The 19,718-nt window shown below is 36.4% G+C and overlaps 2 protein-coding genes across 2 annotated transcripts in view; one reads left to right on the top strand and one right to left on the bottom strand.

Moving 5' to 3' along the window:
• Positions 1-2,315, top strand: part of LOC114080116 (nuclear pore membrane glycoprotein 210-like) — a 101,079-nt gene extending 98,764 nt beyond the window's left edge. The window contains 1 exon segment of the mRNA XM_071603510.1: positions 464-2,315. Within this exon segment, the coding sequence (XP_071459611.1) occupies positions 464-741 (278 nt within the window). The 3' untranslated portion in view covers positions 742-2,315.
• A 2,682-nt stretch (positions 2,316-4,997) lies between these two features.
• Positions 4,998-8,306, bottom strand: LOC139702366 (axin interactor, dorsalization-associated protein-like). The gene is made up of 4 exons (XM_071603365.1): positions 8,047-8,306; positions 6,245-6,367; positions 5,309-5,426; positions 4,998-5,164 (listed from the first exon to the last, which is right to left on the bottom strand). Exons 1-4 carry the CDS (start codon positions 8,132-8,134, stop codon positions 5,068-5,070), a joined length of 426 nt encoding a protein of 141 aa, XP_071459466.1. The 5' UTR covers positions 8,135-8,306; the 3' UTR covers positions 4,998-5,067.
• Between the last annotated feature and the right edge of the window lie 11,412 nt (positions 8,307-19,718).

Here is a 19,718-nt window from a genome sequence, read left to right as displayed (position 1 = left end):
CTTGATTCTGATGGCATGTGTAAAGTCCATGCTGAAATAATTCATGAATTTTTAATGGATACAGTAATAAATAGTGGGATTTCCTTTTATCAAAATTTCTTTGATGTAGTAAAGTTCTTATTTCATAATCTATCATCTTGTCATGGTAATATAGTACTTCCAAATATAAATGGACCTCTTGTGAGATAGAAATAATTCTGCAATTATATAGTAGAGAAAGAAAAAAGACAAGCCTGGAGCTAGGTAGAGCCATGTTTAAATCCTTAATATGTTGCTTCATGGCTGGTTGGCCAAAGGCTATAACCTAAACTTGTTCCATCTCAGTTTGCCTCATCTGGCAAGTCAGGATGTTCACCAGTTGATGTTCTAGGCTTGGGAGAATTAAAGACTATATTAACATACTTGAAATCACCCTAGTTCAGAAATTTCTGGGTATTTACATAACTTCCTTTTTATTTTCCAGGTCCTGGTATGCGTCCACCAATAGGCTTCAGAAAATATGCACCAGGTGTTCCACCTGGAAAACGGGATTTACCTTTTGACCCTCGTGGTTTTTTTCCAGGACCCGCACCATTTAGACCTTTAGGCTCATTTGGCCCAAGAGAGTACTTCATTCCTGGTGCCCCATTACCACCTCCAACTCATGGTCCCCAAGACTATGGGCCACCACCTGTTGCAAAAGACTTAATGCCTTCAGGCTTTAAAGATGAACCTCCACCTACACCTGATTCTCAAGAGTAGTGAGGGCTGTTCACAGGCCTTAAAACTGGGCCCATAAAATTAACCTCTGACACTTAGTCAGAAAGTGGATTATGAACTATTCATTGTGTTAAAGGATTATTGGCTTCAAAATATAAAAGTTTATTTTAAATGGTTTATGTTTTTAGAATGAAGCTGCCTTGGCGCAGTACACATTTTGAGCCAAAATATTTTCCCCCTAAATATCCCCCACTTAAGCTAGAGTATCCTTCCAACTTTAAAACGTGCAATAAGGAATACCTTTGTTTTAGTTAATGTAGCATATACAATTGCTAAATGATTTAGAATGTCATAATTATGGACATTTCCTGTGGAAATGCTTTAAGAACATGTATTTCCATTATCCTATTTTTAGTGTATTCCAGTTGATAGAGAAATGGTGTTTTATAAGCTTGATTTTTCCTCTTCCAATATCTGGTCACAGAGACTGTTACGCTAAAAATGTTTACTCAAAGATCATAAACATAATTTTCCTTCTTGCTGAAGTTCTTTGTTGTAATAGTTCATAAAAAATTGTTAATTAATATTTCCCAAGTGTCTTTTGATTCATTGGATCGTCATGAGACTTTGTGCCATTGGGGAAGCATGTAAACTCACTCTCAGAACTGAAGATGGTGACTTGGAAGCATATTCCCTGTTGCTCACTGTTAAGGAGGCTGGACCTTGGTCAACTGTGGACTTCTACAGAGGATTTCTTTTACTTGTGAGAAGTCTTGTGGCTCTATTTTTGTAGCACATTCATGTACTTTTTTCTAACCATTGTCCATGTGAGAATGGTTTTCTGAGAATGAGTTTACATTAGTAGCAAGAGTTGTTTGACCTGAAGTTCTACTGCTTTTGCCATTATTGCATTATAACAGTAAAATATAAGGTGGTATGTTGTGTCTATAAAAAATAAGGAAATTTCTTTTTAAAAATGTACACACACACTCTTCTCTTTCCCATACCTTGCCACTGATTTTCAAGGAATATGATAAAAAAAATTAGAAAAGTATAATCCTCTGAGGAAGAATGAATGAAACTCTAAGGCTTATAATGTCTTTAATCAGCAACTATGGGCTGAATTAAATTCTTTTTTTTTTTGATAGATACTCAAATATGTTTTATTTAAAAATCAATTAAAGCAAGTCCTGAATCTGTAACTACTGTCTTTAAAACAATGTTTCTAAGAACTAGCTCTCCAGAGCTGTAATTTTAATTACAGCAATTTTAACAGTACATTTTAAGATTTAAATAAAATTATAAAAGCCTGGTACTTTTGTTTACTGCTAGACCATATTCTTCCATTCTTTTAAGTTCCAGAAAGTAATAGGATTGTTGAAACCTACAACATAACATATCATTGTTCTTTTTATGTCCCCTAAGTATTCTGAAAATAGGGGCAAAAGCTTCAGTTTGAAACAAAATCTCTGTGAAAAAAAGTCTCTAAACTACTGAAGAATTCAATCTACATAACCTCCATTTAATATCAGAAGCAGCAGCTGTGTGTAAGAGGAAAACCATATAATAGCTTATGCCATTTTTAACCATGTAAAATAAAATTTAAGTCACAAATACCAATTTTGAACGTATCTTTCAACCTCTACAGGACACAAGGCAATGCTGAAGTTACTATAACTTCTAATTTTAAAATAGCATTTAAATAAAGGTGATGTCAGTTAGGAAGATAGATTTTCAAGGAAAGGCAGATTTATTTTTTTATTCAAAGCAACAGTAGTTTTCCCTCTAAAGCCTTTTTTGTATTTATTCTATTAGTAAGCTATAATGTGTTCTACGTAGTTTATCTGAGCAGTTCTGAACGCACCCATAGTTGCCTCTCCTTACATCCATGTGATTGTACCACTTCTGTAGCAAAGCCCAAGGTAGCTGCCCATATACAGGTTGTGTAGAGAATACTGTCCCTTGATTCAATTATACTTTTGTATCTCAAAAGTTTTAGAAGTCCTCTCCAGCAAATTGTGTTTGAGTTTAGTTACTAAAATCATTTCATTTGTGAAGCAGTAGTGTTTCAACCTGAAAGTATTACTGCTATAGTTGTAAGTAATGTCCAGTGACTCATCCCCTCCCACACTAGAAAGTAAATTTAAACAACTAATTTGTGAGATACAGATTGTTTTGTGTTAATTGCTTCAATATAAAATCACCTTTTTGGGGGGGGGGGGGGAGGTTTGGTCATTCAGGTCTGAATTAAAGCTAAGCTGATGACAATGTTCAATTTAAGTTCGTTTAATGCTGATGAAAGACATTCATACAAAGCATCCTCTTTTTTTTTTTTTCATATAACCCCATTCTTTGGTGGCAGCTGGGGTTGTGGCTCAGTGGTAGAGTACTTGCCTAGCACAGGCAAGGCCCTGGGTTTAATCCTCAGCACCACATAAATAAATAGAGGTTAAAAAAAATAAAGCATTCTTATGTGAAGGATGCTAAATGTTTCTTCATATAAATTTTCACTTTGAGGGGCTGGGGTTGCGTGTGAGGCACTGGGTTTGATCCTCAGCACCACATATAAATATAAAGGTACTGTGTCCATCTACAACCAAAAAAAAGGTTTTTGTTCTTTTTAAAATTATCACTTTGATATACATGTTTTATAGTCTATGAGAAAACAGAAAGAAAAATGTATCAGTTTTGCTACATTTTAATAGTAGATTTTAAGGGAGCAACATCAAACATCAGTAACATCAAACAAAAAGGTACTGAGTACTCCACAGGGTACAGAGTGCTGCCCAAGCACCTTGGAAAGTTTACATGACATGGAGAAGATGAGGCCCTTCTCTTGAGAAGTTTACAGTCTGGAAATTTTGACTACTCAGAGTTTCAGTTGAGTGAACATTTTATTAAGGCAAATTCTTCATTTCCTAGAACTACTGTAGACTGAACTATTTTTGCATTTGTGAAATTAACCCAATCCAGATGAAAGACTAATTTTGGCCGAGAATTCTTTCAGGCTCATATAGTTTTATTAATATTCATCTAGTAAACAAAATTGACCTAACAGACAACTGAAAAATTAAAGACTAGATCTCTTGAAGTGCAAGGGCTAAAACAACTGTTATTCATTTTAAAAAGCAAACGGATGGTATCACTAGGGTTTACACTAGTTTAAAAATAGGCCAAGTATTGCATTCCCTTCATGCATTGTTCATTTAAAACAGTGAATATTAAAATACATGGGTTCTACATGTAACCCACAAAAAACTCCTCACAAATCTTTATGTTCTGTGTATCAAATATCCACCTCGTGTACTATGAAAGTTTTATTTATGTCTCATCATTAAGTTAAAAGTAATGTAAATAGTGAAATTATAATAGGCTAATGACCTGCATATTTTCATATGATTATCAATATATCTAAATAGGAAATAAATGTCAGTTGTATCTACCTATATTATAAAAAATAGAATATCTTTCCAGATTTTGCATACTCATCACTTTATAAAGACAAGGTATGCAGGTTTTAAGGTTTCACAATCAGTTGTCAGAAAAATAGCAGTTGTTCCTGTAGTATCTCATTGGCATCTGACTCAATTATTTTTAGATGACATGATTTAGAAGACGTAAACCCACCCCCAAATTTGTAATTATTCTGAGAGAGATGGTTTTAATGTTAACCCTAGAAACAATAGCAATGTGATGTAGAACAACTAATCAACATGACTAAAAATATGCTCACTTTCAGAAAAACAATCTGGTCATCTGGAAAAAAGTCACAGCTACAACCTGGAGAACACTCCCATATAAGATATTGATCTGGTCAAGGCACACTATTTCTAAGTAGAACTATCAGATGAGGGTGAATTTAGGCCAGCTCTAAGGAACAGCCTATAAGACAGACCATAACTGATCCAATTTCCTTTCAAAGCAATCTGGTACTATCCTACCCACTTCAATTCAAAAGCTTGAAGTTAATTCAAATCAAAAGACCATATTGGAGCAAAAGTGAGCAAATGTGTAAACTCTAGCACATTCTTATTGCTGTATTAAGTTTGAAGATGAGCATACCTACCACAGCAGTATTGTTCCAGGAAGCAGGGTAGGAACAGTGGTAAATTAGGAAACAGACTATTAATTGCACAATTAATTGAAAAGTAAAAACATGTTTCAAAATGTACAATAAACCTGTATCCAAAGGAGTCATAACAATGAGGTGCTGGACTTTAGTTCTGTGGTACAGCTTTGCAATGGACTCACTGGCCTATAGGTACGGCTCACTTCCTTCCTCCTGAAGGATGAATATGCTACACAGAGCTATGATGATTTCTACTGAGTGGTAAAATTCACAGAAATTCCACATTACTCATGTCAGAATCATTCCTTGTGCAAAGTTTGATGTAGATGAAGATAAAGTGGTTTCTTGGTCAATAACTGCAATTTCCTTCTTTTAAAGTCAGTGGGTTTCTTGTATCTGTAACCACAATAGAAAGATCATTGTTTAAAATACTTTGATGATTGATCTACTCCAATGTTACATTCTAGATAAGAGGGACTAAGAAGAAACATGAACTAGTAACCATTAAAACAGTAAGAATCCTATATGTATATCACTTACAGTTCTATTACAATTGGCCCAGGTTTAATCTCATCCATCTCCATGAAAGCAAAACACTTGGTGCTGGTAAACCTTTTTTTAGGCTTGTAGTGTTTGAATTCAAAGAAGATAGCTGCACCTAAGGAATTAAAACAAACCACATAAGCCAGAGACCACACATTTCTTACGTGTCACCAGAAGCCTATGATTTTACAAATTAACATGTGTCAAGCAGTCTGATGACACAACTGTTGATAACTCACTGTGGCTGTCACTCCAAGCTCTTCTACCATGTCTGAGTGACATTTCTCCATATCATTTAATTCTACAAAGTACAACAAAATTGTATAGCAAGAATGTAAGTTATGTACACAGGTAGAATCATAAACTACCAAAATATTAAATATTAAATACCACAAGAAAAACAGAAGTTACTTAAGTATCAGCAGTACCTATAGAAATGGTTTCAATAAGCACCTATATTAGATAGAATAGAAATTTAAAAGAGTTCCTTTAAAAAAAAAATTCTAGCTTACATCATTTCTTTCCCTCCTGAAACCACCAAGCCCAGATTGTCCTTTCCATATTCTTACAAACTAACTGCCAGTTATAGTATCTTTTTACCCAATGCATCTTATTGAAAGAAAAAAAATAATTCTTTAACTGTTAGAAAGTAATCATTAGGTTCCTAAAAGGACTTAAGGTAATTATTAGGGACCCTGCTTCCTTAACTCTGTATTATGAGAAAAAATTCCCTATCAAATAATATTCAACCACATTATTACACAACTAGATAATGCAACTGCTAATTCTCATATTTAAAAAAAATGTTGATTTGACTTTCTTTAAGTCAATATTCATAACTATGTGACGTAAGATCTTGTGTTAAGTATACTATGAACACAAACCCAGATAAGTACTGTGTCCTTAAGAAGTCAGTAACTGATAATTACAAACCTTTGGTTAATTTTTCAATATGCTTCTGGAGCTCAATGTCCACATTAAAATGAACATATGTATCTTCTTTTCTTGAAGCCACAGGAGTATCTTGCACAGGAGTTAAATCTATGCCATTCAGATCTGGAGAAACAAATAAGTTTCGGCTTATGAGCATTCACATATACAGACGGGAAATCTAGAAACTGCAAAGGTTACAGTTCCTAAAGAGGCATGGAAGGAGCTGAGAGGAGATTCTCAGGCTAAGAGATTCCTATTTGGTGTGAGCAAGTATGTGAGAGTTGTTGAAGTTCATGGGGTATGTGGAGAGAAATGAATATAGACTGGAGAGGAGACCTCATGAAGGGGACAAGGAAGCCTTAACATGGCCAAGTGGACAAAACTTGATCTTCATAGTGAAGTGGTAAAAAGAACAAACATGTTTTCCTTAGGGAATAGCCCACTATATTTTTTTATGCAAAAAAAAAATCTGGAGTATATAATTTGCCACAATGGAGCTCTGCCACCAATTTCTAACTTTGATCAAGTATATGGCTTATTTAGAAAAGCCTTTAAACCTAACCTTATCATAATTTCCCTGTTAAGAACCAAAAATGGATGAGAACAGCCAACAAAAACCCTTTTGTTAATGAATAATTTTTCATATATATTATCTAAATTCTGGTTATACTGTTTACAACATACCCTGAATTTACAACAACCAGATGGTACATTATATATAGTTTTAATTTTCCGGGTTTGAAAATTCAGTTTAATCAAATTCAACATGGACTCATTTAATAACTCCTCAGTGTTTACATGTTATTCATTTATGTATCTCAAAAAGCTCAAAAACAATTTAGTACATTTAATAATTAAAAAATATTTACATAAAAATATTTCAGTTTAACATATGCAAAGGTAATTTAACATTTACAACATCATTAAATATTTTTGTGTTTTAAATATACTTTCTGAATGAGTATGCAGTTTTACAAATGGCTTATCAAATAATATAAATATTTCCCAGTACACTATATATTTGATAACTGGTAACATCGGCATTTAAAAGTGTACCAGTATTAGTGCTGTGGATTATGTCTTTAAATAAATGTTTTTCTTTGTGGTCATATTTTTCTTTTAATTAGCACTAATGAACCCATGGATCTGACTTTATTTCTGCAATTGATAAAAGTTCCTCCATTTAATTTCAGCACCGATCTCTTCCTTTCGTGCAAAACTACAGATTAAAATAAGCCATTTGTACTAACTATAGTTATTTCTATAAAATGGTATAATTTATTCCTTAATCACATCATCATCCCACGGGATTGCATTCAGGGCATGGATGTTATGGATGCACCCTGCTTCCCTGTCCCCTGATTTTCATCTGCCTCTGTAGGACTCACCTATGTAGATACCTCAGTAGCACAGGAAGAAGAGGGGCTGAAGCAGGAGAGATGGGAAAACAGGATATGGGGCTTTGTGTAGAAAACTACACACCCATGGAAGGTGAGGGGTGCTATTGTTAATCTACATCCTGAAGGCTGTAGCTGCTGTTAAGGACAATGTGTATGTTTAGTCCGCACGTTAGATGGAATCTGAAGAGCAAAAATCTATACAAACTCAAAAGCAAAAGTGAGTGTATAAGTAGGAAATATTTTTTGTAAGTCTTTCAGAACTATGTTCTGTTATGATCTCTTCTAGGATTTTGCCTCATTATAGAATGCATTAAAGTAAGTTGTCACATATACAAGACCATCCCCTGTCAAAAACTTTGTCCCATATGAGAAAAAACATAATGCAATTTGCCAGTTATTTACCCTTTACACTAACTGTAATATAGGGATCGATGCACTGTCCAGCATCTTTCAGACCAATTTTCTCAATCCTGATAGTGAGTAATGTCATTCCCGGTTCTGATGGCAACCTTGGTAATAAAGTACCTGGCAACAGAGAAACCTCAATAAAAGTTAGCTCCACCAATAATTCAGAGTAAATACTTTGACAAACAGAAGATATAGCCTACCTCTTAAGAACTAGCTAGGCATTATGTATTTTTATTTCCAAAATTCATGAACATCTGATGTTATACATTTTTAGAAAAATATTTAATTTTACACATAATATATCTGCATTTCCCAAGCATACAATCACCTTTAAGCAGAAAATAATAATTTCTATAATAATAGTGTATAGTATGTATAATAAAAGTTTGTTAAAACATCACTTGAGGAAGCCCAATTATACATAATAGTATAATATGCTCACATAATATTTATATTCCACATGTACTTCTATATTATACTCAGCATCTTAATATGAAGTGGTAGAACAAAGACAAGAAAAGCTTTTAAAATACTTGTTACACTGTCCTAAATCTGAGACATTTAATATCAGAGTTGATCAATACATTCTTTCCTTTAGTTACTCCTAATAAAGAAAATAATTTACAATTTGATATTTATGTTTCAATTTAACTATATAGTCTAACTTCTATTCTTCATTCTATTTTGTATGATTTATTCTCTCAGAAATTAGTACTACACAGACTGCCATATAAAAGGGCCATTTGTATAACTGAAAATTTTCCCCAAAACCAACTAAAAATTTTAAAACTAAAAACCCACCCAGAACAACATGACAACATTCACCCACCAAGAACATATGAAGGAAGAAATCAATTGTTCAGTATGTTCCCTTTTTTGAAACTACCAATAGAGAACAGATGCAAATAAGCTGATTTTAATCAAGTATGTATACAGAACCTCAAAATACACTTAACAAAAGATTTTGGTTGATGTTTTTCAAGTTTCTATTCAACAATGTGTTATGCTACTTTTAATGATGAGTTATTTGAAATACATGAAGCAATCAACACACTACATTTGAAAATACACATTTGATTGATGGCAAATGTGGCTTGAGGAAATTTTGGGAGGTGATGGGAATGTTCTGAACTTGTATAGTGATGACAGATGCAAAACTCTATAGAGGTGTCAAAAATCAATGAATTTTATACTTACAGAAGGGAAATGTTATGATATGCAAATTATACCTCAACAGTGCTGTTAAAAATGTATTACTTTTAATTTAAACAAATATGAAGACAATACAGACAAATGCAAGAATGGGAAGGCCTGGAGGCTGCATTCCACTGTTGCATTAACAAACCTAAATGGGCTCAGGCTAATATCATTAAATATATACATAATACCTTTTATGCATCTTCTTTGATTGACAAATTAGGGTACTTTTAGAAGAGGGGCTTGTACCTGGACATCTGGGATGAACTTCAGAGAGTTAAGAAACACCTCTGAAATTTTATGAAAAATGTGAATATGTATACATTTATATTTATATACATACATATTCACATGTATGTATATCATATATGAATTTTTCTGCACAAAAGTTCATTCTATTATGTAGTACATGGCTGTATAAATATGCTACAGTTTATGTACACATTCTTGTGTTGATAGATATTTGAATTACTTCAAGTGTTTGGATATAGTTAACAAGGCTATTATAAATACTCTTCTGAACATCTTCTGGTGCCCATAAGCACCCATTTCTGAAACAGAGGAATCAATAAGTCACCTGGCATGTTACCTCCATGCCTACTATGTAACGACAATCCATTTCCCAAGGTGGTTGTGCCAATTTTTATTCCTAGCCCAAGTGCAGTAGTGTTCCCATTGCTCCACATCCTCACTAGGTACTGTTTTCTCAGATTCTTCATGTTAGCCAATTTTGGTATAAAGAGATCAATCATTTTAATCTGCATTCCTCTGAAGATTAATAAGGTTGAGCACCTTTTCGAATAAATCAAATATATGATTTCCTCTTTTCTGAAGTGTGTTCAATTATTTTGCTCGATTTTTTATTGAGATGTCTATCTTATTGAGCTGTAGGAGGTCTCTATTATTTTGCTGGACAAATGTTTTACAAGTAGCTTCTTAGTAGTTTTCCTTTATAAAGACTTTTTGTTGAAGTAAAGCATATACATTTTAAAATGTACAAATTGGAGATCCGGGCTGACTGATCCGTGCGGCCCGCCACGTGGCTACAGATGGCAGGGCACCACCGAGAAGCGACCAGCAAGCAGGGAGAAACGTTGCTGCAGATTCTGTGGAATCCTGCCGGCTGAGCCCCCACTAAGCCCCGGGCTGAGTTCGGGATTTCAGATGGAGAAGGAAGCGGTACAGTTCTAACCCCCACAACGGAAACTCCACCAAGGAAACCAGCGGCCACCATGTTGGAGAGCTGAAGTAACCACCGCCACTCTCTGACAGATTGCAACAATAAAACAGGTGTGTGTTACTCAGCTCAGCTCCCATACAGCGGGGAATTCGCATAAAATCTCTCCTAGGCTTTCTGGGGGTGGGATTATCAGAGCAAGCCTGCATAAAGACTCCGGGAAAACTAGAGACACCTGACCTTCAACTCCCCCTCCCATTAGCGGTGAAAACGAAACCTGTCTAGCCAGCACTGGGGGAGGGGCAAGCGGAAAAAATCAAAACAATAGAGTGCTGAGGTTCCCAATAGACACCCTCCACACCCAACAAACGGCAGGCCCAGAGTACAGTTTGAACTGCCGAGAGGCATCACTCAGGGGAAATCTGGTCTAGCAGGAGAAACCAGGTGACTAGAGGCCAGGCCCTCGAGACTGGGCGGCTGGAGACCGCCTGCCCGCCAGCGACCGGGAGCTGAAACCAACCAGAGACAGTCTAGTCCCACTCCCCCATTCAGACACCCCAGCAAGGAGCCTGGGGCCAGCCATAGCAGAGAGGTGACATCACTGGAGCTCGGCCGTTGGAATTCCTTCCCAGCAGATTCCACTTTAGCAGGCATAGTCTATCAACACAAAGGAGAGACAACAGAGATATACAAAACCAAAACAAATCTATATAAGAGAGCAGAAACACAGCAATCAAATAGAGCTGGAAAGTAACGTGAACATCATGAAAAAACAAGGGAAAAAAGGAGTACAAACAATGCAGAACAACTTAATTCTACAGGAGGACCTAGAAGCATCAGAAACAGGGATAGGGAAAGAACTCAAGGCATACCTAACTCAGATGGAAAGGAATATTAGAGAAGACATGAGGCAGCAAGTCCAAGCAATAAAAGTATATTTTGAAAATGAATTAAACAAACAAATTCAAATGGCAAAGAACGAGCTTTACCAGGAGATAGAGATCTTTAAAAAAATCAAACAGTAATCCTAGAAATGCAGGAAACTATAAACCAAATTAAAAACTCAAACGAGAATATTACAAATAGACTAGATCAAGTAGAAGTCGGAACATCAGATAATGAAGACAAAGTTTATCAACTTGAAAAGAATATAGTCAACACAGAAAAGGTGCTTAAATCCCACAAGCAATCTATTCAAGAGATATGGGATGTCATAAAAAAACCAAATTTGAGAGTCATCGGGATAGAAGAAGGCATAGAGATTCAAACCAAAGGAATGGACAACATATTAAATGAAATAATTCTAGAAAACTTCCCAGAGATGAAAGATGGAATTAATTGCCAAATCCTTGAAGCCTACAGGACCCCAAACATTCAAAACCGTAATAGACCAACTCCAAGACATATAATTATGAAGATAGCCAACATACAGAACAAAGAGAGAATATTAAAAGCTACGAGACAAAGGAGGCAGATTACATTCAGGGGTAAACCAATTAGGTTAACGACTGATTTTTCATCACAGACTTTGAAAGCGAGAAGATCCTGGAACAATGTATTTCAAACTCTGAAAAATAATGGATTCCAACCAAGAATACTGTATCCAGCAAAATTAAGCTTCAGATTTGACAATGAAATTAAAATCTTTCATGATAAACAAAAGCTAAAAGAATTCGCAGCCAGAAAACCAGCACTGCAAAGCATTTTGAGCAAAATACTACAAGAAGAGGAATTGAAAAATAGTGTCCAAAACTAACAGTGGGAGGTATCTCAGTAAAGGGGGAGAAAAATAACCAAAGAGGAAAAACTAGCCAAACTAAAATAAATAAATAAATAAATAAATAAATAAATAAACATGACTGGAAGTACAAACCATATTTCAATTGTAACCTTAAATGTTAATGGCTTAAATTCACCAATCAAGAGACATAGGCTAGTAACCTGGATTAAAAAATCAAATCCAACAATATGCTGCCTTCAGGAGACTCATATGATAGGAAAAGACATACACAGGCTGAAGGTGAAAGGTTGGGAAAAATCATACCACTCACATGGTCCTCGGAAGCAAGCAGGAATGGCCATACTCATATCGAATAAAATCAACTTCAAACCTAAGTTAATCAAAAGGGATAAAGAAGGACACTAAATTCATTCTATGAGGCCAACGTCACCGTGATCCCGAAACCAGACAAAGACACTTCAAAGAAAGAAAACTACATACCAATATCTCTAATGAACTTGGATGCAAAAATTTTCAATAAAATCCTGGTGAATCGAATACAATAGCATATCAAAAAAATTGTGCACCATGATCAAGTAGGTTTCATCCCTGGGATGCAAGGCTGGTTCAATATACGGAAATCAATAAATGCTATTCACCACATCAATAGGCTTAAAGACAAGAACCATATGATCATCTCGATAGATGCAGAAAAAGCATTCGACAAAGTACAGCATTCCTTTATGTTCAAAACACTAGAAAAATTAGGAATAACAGGAACTTACCTCAACATTGTAAAAGCTATATATGCTAAACCTCAGGCTAGCATCATCCTAAATGGAGAAAAACTGAAGGCATTCCCTCTAAAATCTGGAACAAGACAGGGATGCCCTCTCTCACCACTTCTATTCAATTTAGTTCTTGAAATACTAGCCAGAGCAATTAGACAGACAAAAGAAATTAAAGGCATAAAAATAGGAAAAGAAGAACTTAAATTATCGCTATTTGCGGATGACATGATAATATATTTAACAGACCCAAAAGGGTCTACAAAGAAACTGCTAGAGTTAATAATGAATTCAGCAAAGTGGCAGAATATAAAATCAATACGCATAAATCAAAGGCATTCCTGTATATCAGCAACAAAACTTCTGAAATGGAAATGAGGAAAACCACTCCATTCACAATATCCTCAAAGAAAATAAGATACTTGGGAATCAACCTAACAAAAGAGGTGAAAGATTTATATAATGAAAACTACAGAACCCTAAAGAGAGAAATAGAAGATCTTAGAAGATGGAAAAATGTACCCTGTTCATGGATAGGCAGAACTAACATCATCAAAATGGCGATATTACCCAAAGTTCTCTATAGGTTTAATGCAATGCCAATCAAAATCCCAACGGCATTTCTTGTAGAAATAGATAAAGCAATCATGAACTTCATATGGAAAAACAAAAGACCCAGAATAGCAAAAGCAATTCTAAGCAGGAAGTGTGAATCTGGAGGTATAGCAATACCAGAGTTCAAACTGTACTACAAAGCAATAGTAACAAAAACAGCATGGTAATGGTACCAAAACAGGCAGGTGGACCAATGGTACAGAATAGAGGACACAGAAACCAATCCACAAAATTACAACTTTCTTATATTTGATAAAGGGGCCAAAAACATGCAATGGAGGAAGGATAGCATCTTCAACAAATGGTGCTGGGAAAATTGGAAATCCATATGCAACAAAATGAAACTGAATCCCTTTCTCTCGCCATGCACAAAAGTTAACTCAAAATGGATCAAGGAGCTAGATATCAAATCAGAGACACTGCGTCTGATAGAAGAAAAAGTTGGCTACGATCTACATACTGTGGAGTCGGGCTCCAATTTCCTTAAGAGGATGCCCATAGCCCAAGAGTTAATAACAAGAATAAACAAATGGGACTGACTTAAACTAAAAAGTTTTTTTTCTCAGCAAGAGAAACAATAAGAGAGGTAAATAGAGAGCCTACATCCTGGGAACAAATTTTTACCCCTCACTTCAGATAGAGCCCTAATATCCAGAATATACAAAGAACTGAAAAAATTAAACAATAAGATAACAAATAACCCAATCAACAAATGGGCCAAGGACCTGAACAGACACTTCACAGAGGAGGACATACAATCAATCAACAAGTACATGAAAAAATGCTCACCATCTCTAGCAGTCAGAGAAATGCAAATCAAAACCACCCTAAGATACCATCTCACTCCAGTAAGATTGGCAGCCATTATGAAGTCAAACAACAAGAAGTGCTGGCGAGGATGTGGGGAAAAGTGTACACTTGTACACTGTTGGTGGGACTGCAAATTGGTGAGGCCAATTTGGAAAGCAGTATGGAGATTCCTGGGAAAGCTGGGAATGGATCCACCATTTGACCCAGCTATCACCCTTCTCGGACTACTCCCTGAGGATCTTACAAGAACGTACTATAGGGATACTGCCACATCAATGATCATAGCGGCACAATTCACAATAGCTAGACTGTGGAACCAACCTAGATGCCCTTCAATAGATGAATGGATAAAAAAAAAAAATGTGGCATCTATGCACAATGGAGTATTACGCAGCACTAAAAAATGACAAAATCATAGAATTTGCAGGGAAATGGATGGCATTAGAGTAGATTATGCTAAGCGAAGCTAGCCAATCCTTAAAAAACAAATGCCAAATGTCTTCTTTGATATAAAGGGAGCAACTAAGAACAGAACAGGGAGGAAGAGCATGAGGAAAAGATTAACATTAAACAAAGACGAGTGGGGGGAGAGAAAGGGAAAGAGAAAGGAAAGCATATGGAAATGGTAGGAGACCCTCAATTTTACACAAAATTACATATAAGAGGTTGTGAGGGGAAAGGGGGGGAACAAGGGAGAGAATTGAACAACATCAGATGAGGTAGAGAGCGAAGATGGGAGGGGAGGGGAGGGTGGATAGTAGGGGATAGGAAAAGTAGCAGAATACAACAGTCACTAATATGCCATTATGTAAAAATGTGAGTGTGTAACCGATGTGATTCTGCAATTTGTATTTGGGGTAAAAATGGGAGTTCATAACCCAATTGAGTCAAATGTATGAAAGATGATATATCATGAGCTTTGTAATGTTTTGAACAACCAATAAAAAAAAAAAAAAACCTATACACTTGTACATTGCTGGTGGGACTGCAAATTGGTATAGCCAATTTTGAAAGCAGTATGGAGATTCCTGGGAATCTGGGAATGGAACCACCATTTGACCCAGCTATTCCCCTTCTTGAATTATTCCCCAAAGACTTTAAGCGAGCGTACTATAGGGATACAGCTACATCGATGTTCATAGCAGCACAATTCACAAGAGCTAGACTGTGGAACCAACCTAGATGCCCTTCAATAGATGAATGGATAAAAAAAAATGTGGCATTTATACACAATGGAGTATTACTCTGCACTAAAAAATGACAAAATCATGGCACTTGCAGGGAAATGGATGGCATTAGAGCAGATTATGCTAAGTGAAGCTAGCCAATCCCTAAAAAATAAATGCCAAATGTCATCTTTGATATAAGGAGGGCAACTCAGAACAGAGCAGGGAGGAAGAGCATGAGAAGAAGATTACCATTAAACAGGGCGAGTGATGGGAGGGAAAGGGAGAGAGAAGGGAAATTGCATGGAAATGGAAGGAGACCCTCATTGTTATACAAAATTACACATAAGAGGAAGTGAGGGGAAAGGGAAAAAAAACGAGAGAGAAATGAATTACAGTAGATGGGGTAGAGAGAGAAGATGGGAGGGGAGGGGAGGGGAGGGGGGATAGTAGAGGATAGGAAGGGCAGCAGAATACAACAGACACTAGTATGACAGTATGTAAAAACGTGGATGTGTAACCGATGTGATTCTGCAATCTGTATACGGGATAAAAATGGGAGTTCATAACCCACTTGAATCAAATGTATGAAATATGATATGTCAAGAACTATGTAATGTTTTGAACAACTAATAAATAAAATATATCTATAATGGTGATGGTGATGATGGTAGTTATGATGATGATGATGGTGATGATAGTAATGGTCATGATGGTGATGGGGATGGATATGGTTTTGGCAATGGAGATGGTTTTGGTGATAGTGATAATAATGGTGGGTGGTAATGATGATGGTGGTGATTATGGTGATGAAAATTATGATGGTGATGATATGATAGTGGCAATCATGATGGTAATAGTTATTATGATGGTAGTGATGATGGTGAGTAATGATATCCATTGAGCCATTACCATATATAAGACACTATTTTAATAGCTTTAAATGTTTAAATCAGTTAACCTTTACATAAGTAATTTCTCAGCTGTCCCTTGGAGCCCAGTGAGTGTCCTAGAAGAGTTATCATGGACTCATTAATCACAGCAGGACCCCAATCAAAATCAGGAAATACAGGAAAATGACAGGGATGTTGAAGCTATTGTTCCTATAGAATTTATTACAACTAATTGTTAAAACTACTTATACAAGAACATGGTAGCACTAAGTGAGGTGGTCTGACCATATTGTCATGAATCACAGTACAGAGATGTAGTTGATTTGCAAGTACCTAGTGGACAGCCTCAATTCAGTATTTTCCCCACATCTAGTATCTGGTGGACAAGTAAACAGGAATTCAGAAAGCCTCCATCACGAGCCTTGATGATGAAGAGACTCACGGAGGGCCACACATACATGGAAGGGTTCAGGAAAGTTTGTTGTGTTGTTAAACTTTGTCACTAAACAGTCAGCATGACTTTCTCAGGACAGTATGCATTTCTGTAAGCACCTATACTGATGCAGATATATTCACTCTGCCAGCCTCTCCTGTCAGTCCAACTTCCCAGTTGGGGAGAGAAGCCCTGCCTAAAATACACTCTCAACATTACTTTCATGTCTTACCATCTCATTTGATCTCATAAGTCATTTCTCCTAGAAAAGCAAGTTAGAATAGTTGCTTGTATTTGCACTAAACATTGAGGTTAAAATAACTCACATAGTATAAAGTAAGGAATTCATATCTTGGGCACTAAGCCTAGAAAAAAATCCTATCTCCTTTATTACAACAATAGAGCCCATCCCCTATATAATATATAATGAGTGTTGGGATCACATGCAATGCTAAAATATACCAGAAAGATGACTAGTGATCCACAGGCTATGTAGTCCATGCACATGAAGGGCAACATTGTTGTATAAGGATGCAATGATCGGGGGATGTTGGGAAAACAATAGGCTGAACAATGGTCAAAGGGCACCATTTTTGCAGGGCTCAGTGGTGCACACCTGTAATCCCAGCAACTTGGGAGGCTAAGGCAGGAGGATTGCATATTCGAGACCAATCTCAGCAACTTAGTGAGGCCTTAAGAACTCAGCAAGACCCTCTCTCAAAATAAAAATTAAAAGAGGGCTGTGGCTAAGTGACCCCAAGTTCAATCCCCAGTACCAAAATTAAAAAAGAAATAAAGAGAGAGAGAGAGAGAGAGAGAGAGAGAGAGAGAGAGAGAGAGAGAGGAGAGAGAGAAAGAAAAGCACCATTTTATTATAGTGCCTGTAATGGAGAGAGAAAGGGAATAGGAATGAAACCTAAGGGCATTCAGAACCCTAGAGCAAATGTAACAACACAATGAGACCTTTTTCCACTCCCCATTTTTATCCAAAATGTAAATGTGAAAAACAGATGAATACTCTAGGGTCACATGAGCAAGTGAGCCATGCACAGTTGTTTAGCAGACTCACAGCTGCCCACTTTTCATACAGCAGGTCCCAGTGGGCCTCCTTGCTCCAAAGTCCCTCAGACACTTTGCAATAGCTGAGGGTGCTTGATGCCCACAAGCAATCACCAAGCAGCTAGAGTGGAACTAAATGAACACAGCATTATTTAAGTGTTGGCTATCTCCCAACTCTGAACAGTGAATGGAAAGACTTAAGTTCCAAAATTAGCTCTTACCTGACCAACAGGAAATGAGCTTCAGGGTTTTCCACAGCTGCCCTGGGTGAGGGTCAGAGTAACCTGTCAACATAATATAGCCTCTGATAATGGGAAAATTGTATTTCCAACAAGGAAGTTCAATTGATTTCTGCAGTGGAGACCCAAGAAATAGGCACCAAAGTGGAGGACAGCCCGGGTGGCGGCTGTATCAACAAATGAAAACTTACACATAAAAATCTGTGCATGAGTGTCTACAAGTAGTTTTGTTAATAATAGTCAAAACCTGGAAACAACTGAGGTATCTTTCAGTGGGCAATGGTCATACTGTGGTACATCCCTGCCATGGAATACTATTCAACAATCAAAATGAACAAATTGTTGATTTTTAAAAAATCTAATCTGGGCTGGGTGCAGTGGCACACGCCTGTAATCTCAGCAGCTCAGGAGGTTGAGACAGGAGGATCACCGAGTTCAAAGCCTCAGCCTCAGCAACAGCGAGGTGTTAAGCAATTCAGTGAGACCCTGTCTCTAAATAAAATACAAAATAGGGGTGGGGATGTGGCTCAGTGGTCGAGTGTCTCTGAATTCAATCCCCAGTACCAAAAAAAAAAAAAGAAAAGAAAAGAAAAGAAAAAGAAAGAAAGAAAGAATCTGCCTAAAGGAACTTTCTTGTCGTTCTGGAAAAATTGTTTCCAGAGCTGATTCAGCTGTCTGTAAGAGAAGATAGAATTTTTTTAGAGGTTGAAGGAAAAACTTCATTCAATTCTACTACTTTTCTACTTTTTAAAAGCTTTGCTGTATCTCATTGAGAGTCCTTATACATATGATTGGAAGAAAGGACACTGATTTTCCATCATGAAAGAGAATGTAATTCTCTAGGTACTTTTCTTCATCAAAACTGACTAACCAAAATATCTATAACATGGATGTTTTACAGGATTAAATTATTCTAGAGTTTTAAAGCACTCTGAGAATAAACATCAGGCTTTGGGCTTTCTTTGATTCATTCCTGAATTATTACGTTGATAATAACGAAAGTAATGACATTAGGATGATTTAATGGCAAAGCTAGGAACAGGGTTGACCAACTTTTAATTTTAATTATTACTTAAAAATTCTAAGGAAATGGGAGACAGAAGGAGTTCTAATATAAAATTACAGTTTACAGTTGCCTTTACTATAATGACAAAGCTAATTTCTGTAGTTTTTTCGTATGCCATGGTGAGCAATTAAGATGTATCCCACTTACAGTGTTAACATTTCTAATCTCTTCCACTGGATATTCAACATTCTAATTGCTCATTTTTATTATTACATTTTTGCTTTGTTCTGTTGGATAGAACTAATTGAGGTAGCACTTAATCCAGATGTCTGATTGGAGGAATACGAGGGGGGAAATCTCTACAGACTGCAAAATAGAGAGGTGAATACCTCATGATCCATTCACAAGGCTTCTTCCTGGAATCACACCCATACAAGAAACAGGTAAATTTCCTGCATGGCTGTCTTTGTGGCTAGGGATGTCATCACTGAGGAGAGCGCCATGTCATTGAGCTCAGAAGCATCCACGCTTGGATTGTCATGAAACACACAGAAAGGGATATA

This window comes from Marmota flaviventris, chromosome 17, assembly GCF_047511675.1.
Source record: "Marmota flaviventris isolate mMarFla1 chromosome 17, mMarFla1.hap1, whole genome shotgun sequence".
Lineage (NCBI taxonomy): Eukaryota > Metazoa > Chordata > Mammalia > Rodentia > Sciuridae > Marmota > Marmota flaviventris.
This window is presented reverse-complemented; position numbering and strand designations above follow the sequence as displayed.